At 41.1% G+C, this 14,313-nt stretch overlaps 1 protein-coding gene and 1 non-coding gene across 4 annotated transcripts in view; both read left to right on the top strand.

The window, feature by feature from the left end:
- AP1G1 (adaptor related protein complex 1 subunit gamma 1) overlaps positions 1-14,313 on the top strand; it is a 54,780-nt gene that overhangs the window by 36,231 nt on the left and 4,236 nt on the right. The window contains exons 12-22 of one of the 3 annotated variants that reach the window (XM_075161735.1): positions 3,079-3,219; positions 3,846-3,900; positions 5,512-5,634; positions 5,968-6,057; positions 6,548-6,675; positions 7,339-7,443; positions 9,604-9,745; positions 10,207-10,333; positions 10,770-10,865; positions 11,096-11,256; positions 12,294-12,392. In XM_075161735.1, coding sequence (XP_075017836.1) covers positions 3,079-3,219; positions 3,846-3,900; positions 5,512-5,634; positions 5,968-6,057; positions 6,548-6,675; positions 7,339-7,443; positions 9,604-9,745; positions 10,207-10,333; positions 10,770-10,865; positions 11,096-11,256; positions 12,294-12,392 — 1,267 coding nt within the window. The remainder of the gene's footprint in view (positions 1-3,078; positions 3,220-3,845; positions 3,901-5,511; positions 5,635-5,967; positions 6,058-6,547; positions 6,676-7,338; positions 7,444-9,603; positions 9,746-10,206; positions 10,334-10,769; positions 10,866-11,095; positions 11,257-12,293; positions 12,393-14,313) is intronic. The other 2 variants (XM_075161736.1, XM_075161737.1) reach the window with 2 other exon arrangements.
- Positions 906-992, top strand: LOC142087471 (small nucleolar RNA SNORD71). The gene has a single exon (XR_012675461.1). It is a non-coding gene; the product is annotated as a small nucleolar RNA SNORD71 (small nucleolar RNA).

Consider the following 14,313-nt stretch of genomic DNA (forward strand, 5'->3'; position numbering starts at 1 on the left):
ATGCATTCTTGGTGTTCATTTGTCATTTAAACAGTGGTATGTTGCTACTTCTCTGGGCGATGGGAGAGCTTGCAACCTTACTTCTCACTACAGGAAGACTTTTTTCTGATGCTCAGCCTAAACTTCTTCCTCTGTTTCTTCTCATTACTTCGGTTATGTTCCTTTTACTCATAGTGACTTTCTCCTGTTTCTGTCAGATACTCATAGATACTCTTGAATTGTTTGATCTCACTTTTGCCCAACCTATGGAATACTGCTCTTCTAAATTGAGTCCTTCAGCCTGTTGATTGCCTGCTCTTTCTTTCGGAACTCTCTTCCTTGTCGTTATTCTTTCTATAACTGATGACCTGAGCTCAGTGCAGTATACAACACGTCAGTGATGGGGACAATTGCATCCCTGTTGCTTCTTGTGGAATCTCTCTGCTGCAGGCCAAAATTTCATTGAGCTCTCACCCATCACGAATATACTTTCAAAATCGCTCAACCTCTTTTTTCCATGTTGTCAAACTGATTAGATACATCATAGATACTCGTTCTGATAGGCCTTCAAATTTATGCCCATCTTTGAATCAGATCTAGATTTTTAACAGCACTGCTCAGTCTAATATGTACAGAATAGGAATGAAATTGGATCTGTCTCACTTCTGAAACTTAGTTTTAACTGTTATGTAATGGGTATCATGTAATCTATTTTTACAGTTGCAATCTATCCCAAAACCCAAATTTGTATCTTATATGCTGAGCAAGTCAAGCTGCTGTTGCTGTTCGGTGCCAGAGCCAGCATGAGGCTAGGTTGTGGAATAGCAAAGCCCCATCTAGGTTTTGGATAGAAGACAACAAAAGCATTTTATCAGTGCCTGCTAGGAAAACATAGGTATGCTACAAACGACAGAGCTTCATGTGTAAGTGCTGTTGGAGGATGAAGCCTTTGAGTGATCCATCAGCAGAGCATGATGTTGCCATGCTGACACTCGTGCTGCTGACAATGCACTGTCTTCATTGAAGCAATATATTGACTGGATGTCAGAGTCCCCAGGTGGCAAGTTTCAAGGGCTGGGCCTTGAGGGAAAGACACGATACCTGGTTTTGGCTATCTGAAGCGTAGCCTGTTCTCATCATCTTTTAACTGTTGCAGTGCATCTTTGGTCCATGTAGTGTAATTCAGAATGGCTTTGCCATTTAATTCAAGTCTTTTTGTCTGTCTGTGTAATATGATCAAACTATATGCTTAGGAACTTTGTGACAGAAATGAGCCGTGTAATATGATTGAAGGTAAGCGATATGTGTTGAGATAAATGCCTGGTATTAAGATTGCAGAGTACCTCTGTGCACCTGCAGTATTGATACGTCTGCTATAATGTGACTGAAAAGTTAAACATACGAATAGAAAACTTGAAGGCTTAGGTGTAAGGAGTTGGAAACTAATTAGAGTATAGGTCTTCAACCAGCCACAGATATAGATGATAAAAGGTAACAATTTAGTTATGTATTTCCACCCTAATTCTGAACACCTCTGTGTTTTTTTAGGTCCCTGGGTATTACTTGGGTAAAAAGCAAAAGAACACATTTACAGTTCACAATTCTGTAGAAATCCTTGTTACAGTAATGACTAGGGAGATGTTGAGAAGCAGTGCTGTCTAGATGTTTGCAGATTCTTGAGAACAAATAGCTTGTGCCCAATACCATTGGATTGGTTAATGTGCCTGGTCTAAGTTGTTGATGTTTTATGAACATTGGAAAAATACTAAGTGATCAGAAAAAATAACTGTGTCCATGTAGTGGTGGGTTGGCAAGCTTGACACTGGAGCAAGACAGAATCAGTGGGACTGCTCATGGGTTTGCTGCCAGTAAATACATGAAAGGATGACAGCATAACTCCTGCATCTCAACATTATGACTTTAATGAAAATTGCTGGAATTAAACACACATTGAAGTCTGATCTATTTGAAGAAAGTATATATTACAAAGTAGACTTCAGGCCGTTTGGCCTAATTTTGGAAATAATCTGTTGCACAACAAGCAGTACAAAATCACTGTACACATGAAGCAGTTCAGCAACTATCCAGATGATTTCAAAAGATAACTGAAATGGAGGAGGAAGTTTTTGATATCCTATGAGGATCTTTCTTGTCTTCTAGTAGGCTATCTCAGTGACAGGCAGAGAATAAAGTTCCTGATAGTATGAAGAGGATGCAACTTGGAGGTTTGGGTTCTGGATTATACCAAATGATCAGTTTTAATGAATAGTCAGGATTGTTTAGTGAGGCTGTTTTAATGCATTGTTTTAATGCATTTTAACATAACTAATTGCCAATGTTGTACAGAAATCCATCATGTTTGAAGATAGTAGTCTTCATTGAAAAAATGTCAGAAGAATGGGAGAACTGTGCTAGAATCAACTACAGAAGCTTCGAGTAGAAAGGCTAAGGACTAGCCTCTGACCTCTTGATGTATACAACAAGGAATAACAAAGAGCCAGTACTCTGTCTAGTAGTGGTGTCAACTTGTCGGGGGCGAGGAATGGGTTCTGAAAAGAGCACTAGGGTAATTTTGGATTTTAGAAGTCTTATGTAGTCTGTCTGATAGGATACAATAAAGCTTATCAGTTAATATTTTAAATCTCTACTCTATTTGAATCTCTAATAGATGGAGATTGAAACAGGTCTCTTCTCAATCCCTGAAGCTGGAGAAAGTGTGTTGTAGCATGGATTACTTACTGCAGTTGTGCATCAGAAATGACCAGCATGCGATTACAAATACTTGGACAGTCAGACCTTAATGCTGATCAACACTGGTTGCTGAAAGATATTTCTAGCCTTTAGGACATTTGGATAGGTGTTTCTAGAACATCCCACACCCCCTTAGTTTTTTGGGTGGGTGGGTATTTATTGTCTGGCCGTAAACAGGAAAATACTGGTACATTTAATGTGGAAGGCTGTTCTCGCAGGATTAATAAATATTGCTCTCTTCTTCATTAAAAGGCAAGTGCATTTGAGTAGCTAGATGTTGTTGGTGGTTTTTTTTGTTTAACTTCACTAGGTGAAGATACTTTATTGGTTTTCTGTCTCTTGCCCTAGGCGTGCAATGGAACTGAGTTTTGCTCTTGTTAATGGGAACAATGTCCGTGGAATGATGAAGGAGTTGCTGTATTTCCTAGATTCCTGTGAACCAGAGTTCAAGGCAGACTGTGCATCTGGAATATTTCTTGCAGCTGAAAAGTATGGGGTCAATTTACTTGCTATTAATTTTTTGTACATCCTCGGAATGATGAGTATTTTGTGTGTTGTTCCTTCCCCCTCCTCACGCCCAAGAGAGAATATGTTGATCATCTCTTCTTCATTTGCTGATCTGTGTGTGGTTTGTCAGTTTAACCCACTAATGTGTCCCATATGGATAGTCCTCATATCACTAAACCAGTCTAGTATATTGATTTCTGCTGCACTTTGGAACAGGTATTGTGCTGACATCTTGGCCCTTCCCCCCCTTCCAAACACAGAGATTGTCTCTGGTTAGTTGTACAAGTGAGATGATCTCATTACTGTTGAGCCATTGTAATCAGCAGCCTGACTTTGAAGTATTGTATGTGCAAGGTATGGCTCTGCTATATTATAGACTTGTATATTCATTCAGGTTTCCGATGTCAGCATTAATACAAAAAAGTCAAAGAATGTGAAGTGTGTGGTGTTTTGTTTTGTGGGGGTTTTTTGTGTGTGTGTTTTGTTGGTGTCCCACCCTCAGGAAACAGTGGGCCAGGAAGTAACTGAATGGGGAGGTTCTGATGATGATGGGTTTCTTGCTGATGTTGAATTATTATTGCTCTAACTTGTTTTCTTAATTTTGTCAGATATGCTCCTTCCAAACGCTGGCACATAGACACAATTATGAGAGTCTTAACAACGGTAAGTGAGATTTGCCTCACATAAAAAATTTTTAATTCTGTAGGAAGTTACTCATCATCAAGTTGGAGATGGCTATAAAGGCTGGCAGATAACAAATGCTACAATACACAGAGAACATGTACTGACATGGTAGTGACCCAAGGCAGCCAGTCAGAATTACGTAAACTCAGTAAACATGACTGAGTGGTTTTTTTAGAAGAAATGTATGATTTCAGAAACACACAAGAATACAGTGTGTAGCAGAGTTTTTCTATTACAGTAATCACATTAGCTTCTAAGTTAGGGCAGCTCTTGTGCTGTCTGTGATTCCAATATACAGTGCTTTCAGGGGGGAGTGAACACAGCCTTAAGTGACTTGTGAAGAGAAAGGGGGTGAAACAATTTCTTGGAATTATTCCAAGTTGAGTTTATCAAAGCTTTTTTAATGAAACCGTTATCAACAGCTTTCTAGTTCCTCTTCTTTGGGTTTAATTATTACTCTTTACCTACATGAATTTCTTTATAAACATCACAGCTGAGGTGGAACAGGAGTAGTGTTTTGGTAAACGAGAGGGAAGAGATTTTGATAACTAGGGTAGGCAGTGTGTTCCCTGAGGCAAAGGAGTGGGAAGAGATTTATTTTTATCAGTATGAGTGTTCAAATTTGAGAAGTTCATCAAGAAGCAAGTCTGGCTTGTGTGCTATTTTGCCACCCTGAAACAGAGAAAAGTAGGTTCTTCTGAACGGGGAATTGATTTCCATTAGAAGGTTGGCTGTGAGAATTGCTCTCAGATTACTTCCTTCAATAAAGTAACTTCCTTCTCTTGGCTGCTAGAGAAACCATTTATAAAGCTGTATTCATGAGACTGCCTACTGCAGACTCTTACAGATAAACATTCTTTTCAGTTTAGCAGACTTGTGAGAACTAACACTGGCATCAGCCATCTTTGGCTAGGTAGATTCTCACTTAGTTGACCTAATTGGGCTCACTTAATTTCCTTCTTTTTGCATGCTCTGCTCTCAGTGCTAGAGGAGTGCCTAAACAGAACAGGTTTTGAACAGTATACATCTTCCTTTCAGTGCCAAAGCTGTGTGATTGTGTATTGCCCCACATACTTTCCTGGCCTTAAAAGTGGGCTTTTCCCTCTGAGCTCTGTGTTTCTGTCCTGTAACCAAACAGTGATATACAGGCAAATTCCTGGGTCCTGTGCTTATTTGGCAGAGTCTGGCTTTGAGCAAGCAATTGAATAAGCTGCGTTCTGCCCCCAGGATGTCTTTGACTTAAAACCTTCCATTTAACAGCAGTTTTCTGTGTTGCTTTTTGTTCCTTCTGTAACACAGGTTTCTTATGTCCACACACCATCCTCTTGACAATTTCAGGATATCTATAGTATGGATTTCTCTGAGTATAGTTGAGTTCATTGGGAAAATGTACTGTCCTGTACTTCTACCTATCGGAGCCTGCTCAAAATCAACCATAAAGTGCTTGGGGATGAGGAGGTTGATTTTTATTTTCATGCACATCAGGTGGCTTTGTGAAGGATATTAGCAGATGCTGGGTGTTACTGAGAAGTCAGATAGTGAAACCTAGAGACTTTTATTTGTCTCTTGAATATACAATTGTTCTTGCAGGCAGGAAGTTATGTTCGTGATGATGCTGTTCCCAATCTGATTCAGCTAATAACTAATAGTGTGGAGATGCATGCCTACACTGTGCAGAGACTCTACAAAGCCATCCTTGGTGATTACTCCCAGGTAATACTGAACGTGACCAGCCGGCTTCAGTTTCCTTGTTTTACTGCAATAAGCATGTTTACTAAGCATCTCAAGGTAAGTCAACATCACACTGTCTAGCTCCAAGGGACAGATTGCAGAGGAGGCATGTCTCCTATAAGTTCGTGTTCTTTTTATTTTCTCTAATTATTTTACGGAATTCTTGAGTGAATCAAATATTCCTGTTTCTTCTGCTGTGGAGAACTTCCTTGGCTGGAAGGAGGGCTAAACTTGCTCTGGGAAATGGTGATGGTTTAATTTGTCATACAGGCATCCATTTATCTCTGAGGCATCTGATTTTTCTTCTTCTAACAGCAGCCCCTGGTGCAAGTGGCCTCTTGGTGCATAGGAGAGTATGGAGATCTTCTGGTGTCTGGTCAGTGTGAAGAGGAGGAAGCAATACAGGTATAGCTTGAGAAGGAACAACAGCTGTGTACCTGGCTGAGGCTGGAGTTGCTTGATGCTGGCTATGTGAGGGGAATGCTTGCAACAGTTACTTAGCACTGGTGTCTGTGATGAACTCTGCTACTTCCCTTGATACAGGCATGGGCTGCGTGAACACTCCTGGTAAGGAGTGCAGCTACAATTGGCAGAGCGGTGTGGTTTCAGTGCTAACCTAGCTTGCAGGGTATCTGCTAGGGTCTTAGCTGTGTATTTTGGTGATAAACCTGCTCTTCGATGTGTGGAACGGGAACTGTATTTTAAGACTGGTATCATAAGATCTCCACCTAGTTGAATCTGTCTCATACACTCTGAACATACGCTACAGGCTTACAAAGTTGCGGAGGAGGTACGACATGGGCATTAAGCAAGAGACAGGTTTTTACAGTATGCCCTGGAAGGCTTGCTGCAAAGCTTCTCTCTGTCTCAGCCTAACCTTTCTGTACCTTTTCAGGTAACAGAGGATGAAGTTCTTGATATTTTAGAAAGCGTCCTGATATCTAATATGTCTGCATCTGTTACACGAGGCTATGCTCTCACTGCCATCATGAAGCTTTCCACAAGGTTCACCTGCACTGTTAAGTGAGTTCTCCTTGATGTTATACCGCACAGGGCTTTGTTGCAAATGTGCTGGCATCAATCGTCTTTAGTAGTATTCCTTGGACGTGTTCTGCTTCCATGGTTTGCAAGAGTTGTCTTGTTATTTGTTGGCTTTTACAGTCCTGCTTTGCTTGCAGGGTGGAAGACTTCCACTGATTTGTACTGTTTTCTCTGTGTATGTCCTCTGCTGTATAGGGACTTAATGTATAGGGACTTAATGTATAGGGACTTAATGTATAGGGACTTAATGTATGGTGCTGTTCCTTGAAAACTCCTTTATGGGGAAGATAAGTCCTTACTTTCAGTGGACTGTTCTTTCCGGTTCCTTTTTTGGATGATGGAGAGAAAAATAGTCTTGTTTCCTATTGATGGCTTTTCGGTGTGGGTAGTTGAGCTTTCTTATGATATACCTTGTGGTGGTATATTAATCACCTGCTGATGCTGTTGTGAAGGGGCAGTTTAAGAATGGGTGTTGCAGATACTCTGGGAAAACAGCAGTGACTACTGTTTTAAATGATTTATATAGGACACCTGTTGAGCAGAGGCCAGATAGTGTCTTCTGGATGACACATGCTAATCCCTTGCTTATTGCTGCTAATTCCATGGTGTGGTTTTTTTTTTGTTTCCCCCCCTGACCCCACACAGTCGCATTAAGAAGGTAGTTTCCATTTATGGCAGCAGCATTGATGTGGAGCTACAGCAGAGGGCAGTGGAATATAACGCGCTTTTCAAGAAATATGATCACATGAGGTAAGTGCTGATGAGTTTTGGTGTTTGAAAAGGATCATTATAATCTACTCTAATCTCCTGTGTACCACACTTTATGCTTTGAGAGCTTTGGTGATTTTGGTAGGCTTACAGAAGAACTAGAATCCCTCTCTCATCTATAGGGTTAGTGAGTGTTTTAAGAACTGAGAGATTGTTTGTGATCAGAGGCTTTCTCTGCCAAAATATTTGCCCTGCTTTGAGTTTGAGCTTGACTAATTTTTACTTCTAGGTGTTGAATCTTAAATTTGCTAGCTGAGTAAGTGTCTGCAGGTAGCTTTTACCATGCTAGCATTACCACAGTCATTAGGTTCAAACTGATTTTAAAATGTCTTTGGAATAAACATGCAGAGATCCATTGACCTGTCCTCCTAAGCTGTACTCTGAACTTGAGGTAATTCTACCAACTATTAATACTTTCCAGTTTTTCAGAACATCTTTTTAATTTACTGTATCTTCATGTAGAATCTGTTTAAAATCTCGGATTGTGCATGCAAAGGCATACTATTTCACTGCACCGCTCAGCATCCCTGTTTTACAGTTTGTGAGCATGTTAACCTCCTTAGACCTTATCATTGAGAGGTCCCCATTCATCATTGCTTTGCTCAAGTGATTGTTTCTTTATGAGAAAGTTAAAATGCTGCTTTGCTGTAATAATTGAAGCTGTAATTCCTTGCAGAATAGTCATTAATCTGCTATGTGCAGATTAATTGTTAATTGTTGATACATAGGAGCACCACAGATTCTATTCAGTGAGGATCATAAGATTGGAGGAGATCTTCTGGGGATTAACTTCATCCACCCTTGAAAACTTTCCATAAGATTCCATTGGCTGGCGGAGCATCCATTTTAGAGTCTAGATGAGAGGACAGAGAGAAAATGGGCGCCACTGGACTAAATATTGCCTATGTTTGTAGGGGCCTCCAAACCTTGTTTCAAAGGCTCTTGCAATCAGTTTTTTTCCATAGGTACCATCCTATTCACTATGTGTAGGACACAACATTCTTGTGATTTCCTCTTTTCTCTCCTCCCGTGGGATCCATGCAGCAACTCAAATTGTTCTTGGAAAAGTCATGTTAATGAGCTAGGACATGTGAGCTGCCTAGGGCTTCACATGAAGCCTTATGAATGAGTTGAGAAAAATCTAGCATGAGAGGCTGTTGATCTGAGTTGACCATTGCAAGCAACAGTGTCTGGCAATCAGCTGGCTTTTGATCAGATGGCAGTGTATGCTGTTCATAGTTTTGGGAAGTGTTGCACTTCAGAAAAACATATGTGAACTTCATTCTGTTTTACAAGAGAGCATCTGTATGGTTTTTTCCCCCAGTCTATTCTGGTGTTCATTACAGTGTAAAGGTCAATGTTTAATAGTTTCTGCTCATTAAGACTTTGTTCATGGTCAAAAATGTGGGCCATTGTTGGGTTTATTGGCACTGGAACACTTTTTCAGCCCAAAAGATGTGTAGACAGTGTGGCTTACCCCTATTACATGCAGCGCTTTGTGGCTTGATCTGCAAGGATAATGGCCTTTCTCGTGTTACAGACTAGTTCTCCGTATACAGGTTTTCCTAGTTTTTTGTTTTGATGTCAGGATTCTGGATCCCATGCCTCTTCAGTCTCTGTATCTTTTCAGAAGGGTACTCTCAAGGGCTGAACTTAATCTCTTTGGAAACTTAATTTGGCTAAATGAGAGCATGGTGATTTGCTTTTCCAACTTTGTCACCTGTTCTAAGTTGTTAACCCTTCTGCAAAGAGAAGTCAAATGAGTTGACTCTCTGACTCAACTGCATATGGAACAGAGCAGTCAAGTGTCCCATGTCTGCAGTTAATCCACCATTGCTCAATTATTTAATCTTTGTCTTGGGTTTGTTATCCTAACCCCACAGTGGAAACTGTGTCAAATACTAGGGGAAAACAGGAGGGAGGAGGGCTTGCTTGGCTTTGAGCTGTGAACGAATGTATTTACACTGAAATGCCAGGGACTGCTTCTGACCACCTCAAGCTGTCATTCAGTCTTACAGTTCCCCTGCATTGGAGCTAAAAGGAAAAGGCAGGTTGCCCTGTGTATATCATCTGCTGAATGTCTGAGTATTTGGATTGGAATCCAGGAAGATGGCACAGTGTAACTATGTCAGCTTCTTTCAGGCCAGCCCTGCTTGAGAGAATGCCAGTAATGGAGAAAATCACCACAAATGGCCCTACTGAGATTGTACAGACCAACGGAGAGACGGAGCCAGTGGTACTGGAAACCAAACCTCCACCCTCTGGGTTGCAGCCTGCTAGCCAGGTAATGGAAACTGACTTAGGATAAGTTTCCACTGCCTGTGAGACCACACTACTATCCACTGCCAAGAGTAAGCTGAGACCATCTCCCTCCCCCTCTCTGCCTCTTTGCTAGTTCTGGCCTAGTGATGATTGCATCATTTCTCTATTCTGATGGCTCTAGTGTCAAGAACAGGTGTGTGGAAGAGGTCATTGTGGGGAGTGCAAGAGCAGGGTAGGGTGAAGCCATATATCCCCTAACCTGTCTCAGTGTGCATGAACTCCGTCCTTCTCTATCTCTGTGGTCCCAAGAGCATGGAAACTAGATCTCTCGTGCGGCATGGGACCGTAGCCAAACTAAGAACCTCTCTGACTGGCCAGCAGTTCTGTTGGTCTTCAATCTGAGAGCCAGTAGAATCCATTACATTTGCAAGGGAAAGTAGCAGGAAGTTGAATATGTAACTATTACATCCACTCTCTTATTAGGCAAATGATTTGTTGGACTTGTTGGGGGGAAGTGATATAACACCTGTAATCCCCACTGCACCTACAAGCAAGCCAGCCTCTGCTGGTGGGGAGCTCCTTGACCTGCTGGGAGACCTCAACCTAACAGGTGAGCAGGCTGCATCTCTTAAAAGTCTACATTCTCAGTCCTGGGGTGGGATGAGGGCTGGCTAGTTCTTGACTTTCTGTAAAACCTTAGTCTTCACACTTATTCTTACCAAGATCCATATTGGCATACAGGTGGAAGTCAGGAAATGAAGTCACAGGTTGACTCTGCATGATTAGCTGGTGAGACTTGAGCATTTTCATGCTCCAGCCTGGGAATGCTCTGAGCCTTTCCAGAGAGGATTGGGAGATGTGAGGAATTAATTCCATTTGAATGCCTGCTAGCTTGTTAGTGAAAGCAGAGAAGGGGAGGATGGCAACCCATGATTGGTAGAGCTTCATGTAAAGAAATACAATATGCAGCAGTTGATCTTTGGAGAAGGAGTAATTACTCTTCATTTCATGACAGCTAAATAATAATCCTTCAACATTCTTCGTAGGTTCTCCAGTATCTGCCCCTGCGCCTCAGATAGCACAGCCTCCGTTCCTCCTTGATGGACTTTCATCACAGCCTCTCTTCAATGATATTGCTGCAGGTTAGGGACATGTTAATTCTTAGCCTAAGGTGCCACAGCACCCAACTAGAAAAGGAAACAAGGGGTAGTAAAAAAAGGGGGAATTGGGAGTGGTGTGGCACATACACTGGAGCAGGAGGAGGAGGTGTGTTTAATCTTCATGTTCATGTCTGGGGTAAAGTAAATGCATTCTATGATGTTGAGAATGATCTCCAGATTCTGTAGGTCTGCTGCTTTTTTGTTTTCTGCAGGAATCCCCTCAATTACTGCATACAACAAGAATGGGCTGAAGATTGACTTCACCTTTGAGAGGTCAAACACCAACCCTAGCGTCACTGTAATCACGATACAGGCCTCCAACAGCACAGAGCTGGATATGACAGATTTTGTTTTCCAAGCTGCAGTACCAAAGGTAGAGCCACTTAGGGCAACTACAGTGACAGGTTGAGGGCCAGCTGCAAATACTTCGTTATCAGTGCTTTCATGTAGAGAGAAACTTGCAGCATGGTAAACAAGGCTAAGAACTGTTAATAGGTTCTCTTAGTGCTCAGTTTAGTCATCTCTTTCTAGTCTGAAAGTAAATGTTATAAATGCAATAGAACGCTGGTTCCTATCAGATTGGACGACTACTGCTTGGACAAAATCTTGTTTTAAAATCACCATTTTCTAGGAAGGCTGCTAAACCACGTGCAGAAAAATGTTGGGTCAAAAAAAAGTGAAGACACTAATCTTTCCCTTTATTCTTAGTTTCTAAGAAATATATCATGCTCTTTGCAGCTACGAATACATGAAAAAAATCTTTTGAAGCTATTAGCTGCTTATAAAAGTTTAAGTGAGTCCCCAAATGGTGATTAGTGATGGTCCTCCTTTAAGCAGTGAATTGTCTCCCCTTGCACTTAGCTGCAGCACAAAATATGGGAGACAGATATTGCCTAGTTTATGGTAGAGCAGACCATTTAAGCAGGGTGTGATTGGAATGTTCTTCAAGTTTGGGAAAATACATTCACTTCTGGGAGTTTGACTTCTAGGAATTAGTAATGCTCTAACTTTAATTCGGATAGGTTTCATACTTACTGTAGGAAGGAATTAGGGAAAGAATGGGCCTCCTGAAGTTACGGTGTGCTGAGGAGTCTTGACTGTTCCTCTGCATGCGATGCTTGAAACAATGCATCGCTGCTGATCTTGATACACTATAGTAAGCCCTCATGCCCTAGTATTTGTGCTACCTGGATCTTACTTGTGTAGAAAGTAGGTGGGCCAGTGAATATTTTGTTCTTTACAAATAGGGAATTGAAGAACTGATTATTTCACTTTATTGTGGCTGTACATATACTGTCAGGGCCAGGAACTGAACTCTTAATTTTCCTTGCTTTCTCCCAGTGCAAACAAATCACTTTATGTTCTTACTTGATGAAGCATCAAATTGTTTTCTCTTTGCCCTTTCTTCAGACATTCCAGCTGCAGCTCCTGTCTCCCAGCAGCAGTGTCATCCCTGCATTTAACTCGGGGACCATCACACAGGTCATTAAAGTCCTGAATCCACAAAAGGTGAGTGATTCCGATAACGGTTATTAAAAATATTGTCTTGGAATTGTGCATGTAGTGGCAGTCGGTTAGGGATGCATCTCTGATGAGAGATCGGGAGTGATGGTAGTGAATGATGTGGTTTTAATGGCAGTCATTTTGGGTAGGGTTAGAAAAAAATTATGAAAAAGACAGGAGGTCCTGGGCACAGGTTTGGCCTTCTATTTGGTTATACTGCTAAAACAGATTCACAGCTTTGCTATCTTAAATTCATTAATATCTTTTGCATCAGAATGGTAAATAAGTTTTTAGATGGCCTTCCTAGAGGACCTCAACCTGGTGTTTGTATGTGTTGTAAAAGCGATGTCTGCAAGGCAAGCATCTTGCCATGTAAATATATTTAACATTCATTCTTGCTATCTGCAGCGGTGTTACTTGAAATGTTTGCTACACAAAAAATAGCTTGATCCATAATCTTAAAATTGTCTGTTTTCTCATGTGGTGTTATCTTCTTTAATGTGATTAGTGTAGTTTTAAACAGTTGATGGAAAGAATCTTTAGGTGTGATTTAATCATAATTCCATTTGTTTTACAGCCTTCAGAGACAGGCTTCAAGACTGGGCTACAACAGACTTGAGGGGAGGGAGGGGTGTGGCCCACATGTCCTCCTTAAGAGGTTTTGCAAGTATTCAGATGGCATCAGAAAGAAAGATAAAATTGAGATCACGTACTTCCTTTGTGGGACACGCTTAAGATCTTAAACATCTTTAAGAACTTAAAACATCTTAAGTTTTTCATAGGTTAATGCTTATGTTCCGCTCTAGATATTAAGTGTTGCTACTAGACTGATGTGCAAAGTAGAAAAATTCTCAAATCTCAGCCCAAGATTTCACTAAAATGGCTGTCTTCTAGTGCATAGTTTTTGTGGTTTCCATGCATCTCCCCTTATGTCCGTGTAGCGTGCTCCCCTCTGCCTATATTAAGGCAGAAGACTAATTATTCTCTTTGTGTATACATCTGATACGAATTTCTCTATGGTGCTGTAGAACACCTTTCAAAGATCACCTTGAAAGTTGTTTTCTGAACTTGGGAGGGTTTAGGAGTTTTCCTGTAAGGTGCCAGAAGTCGCCATATATCCACCTCAGATGGGCCCCACAAGGTGAAATACACCTAGACAGTGGGATGCTTTTTTGTTGGAACACCAGAACTCCTATGAACGCTTGAGAATAGAGGTGCAAAATAGTATTTTACTACCCTCTTCTCTTGCCCACTGTTTTCTAACTCTTCCACCTCAGCCATTTGTGCATCTCTTACTGTCCTTTAGATTGCTACTGCCTGAAAGTATAGCTTTGCAAGAACCTTGTCCATGAGATAGTGTAGTTACCTGGAATACTCTAAGGGAGGCAACCTTGGAACAGCCTTGCTATTTAAGAGGTAGCTGTTTGTCTTGTTAGTGTTGTAAAAAAGTCTGTTCACCTGGTCATGGACTGTCATTATGCTGGACTGAAACTGATGGCCTGTTTCCCAAAACAACATCAAATATAGCAAAAACTGACACTGATTATATTGATCTATTAATGATAAAGCATAGCTTCTTTGTCCTGAGGCTGGTTGGAGCAGTCATCGTCCTTCTTTCCTCCCTTTGCTATCCCTTTTGCATATTTCCGTGTAGGTATGGGCAAAAGAGCCAGAAATAGCCAACTTTTTGCTTTTCTTTTAGGGTTTTTGGGAAACAAGTTTTTTTGAGAGTGAGGAGAATAGGAAACTTGGCTGGAGCATTCTGTGCTCTAGCTATTATTAAGGGCCACCTAGTATCTGGATGACAGTCAAATGACAGAGTGTAAAACAACTTCTGAGCTATTCCATCATTTAATCACAGCAGGATGAAATGTTCTTAGAGGCTGTGTTTCCAGTCTTTCTTAGGCTATTTCCTTCATAGTGCTAC

The sequence above is a fragment of the Calonectris borealis genome, chromosome 12 (genome assembly GCF_964195595.1).
Source record: "Calonectris borealis chromosome 12, bCalBor7.hap1.2, whole genome shotgun sequence".
Taxonomy (NCBI): Eukaryota; Metazoa; Chordata; class Aves; order Procellariiformes; family Procellariidae; genus Calonectris; species Calonectris borealis.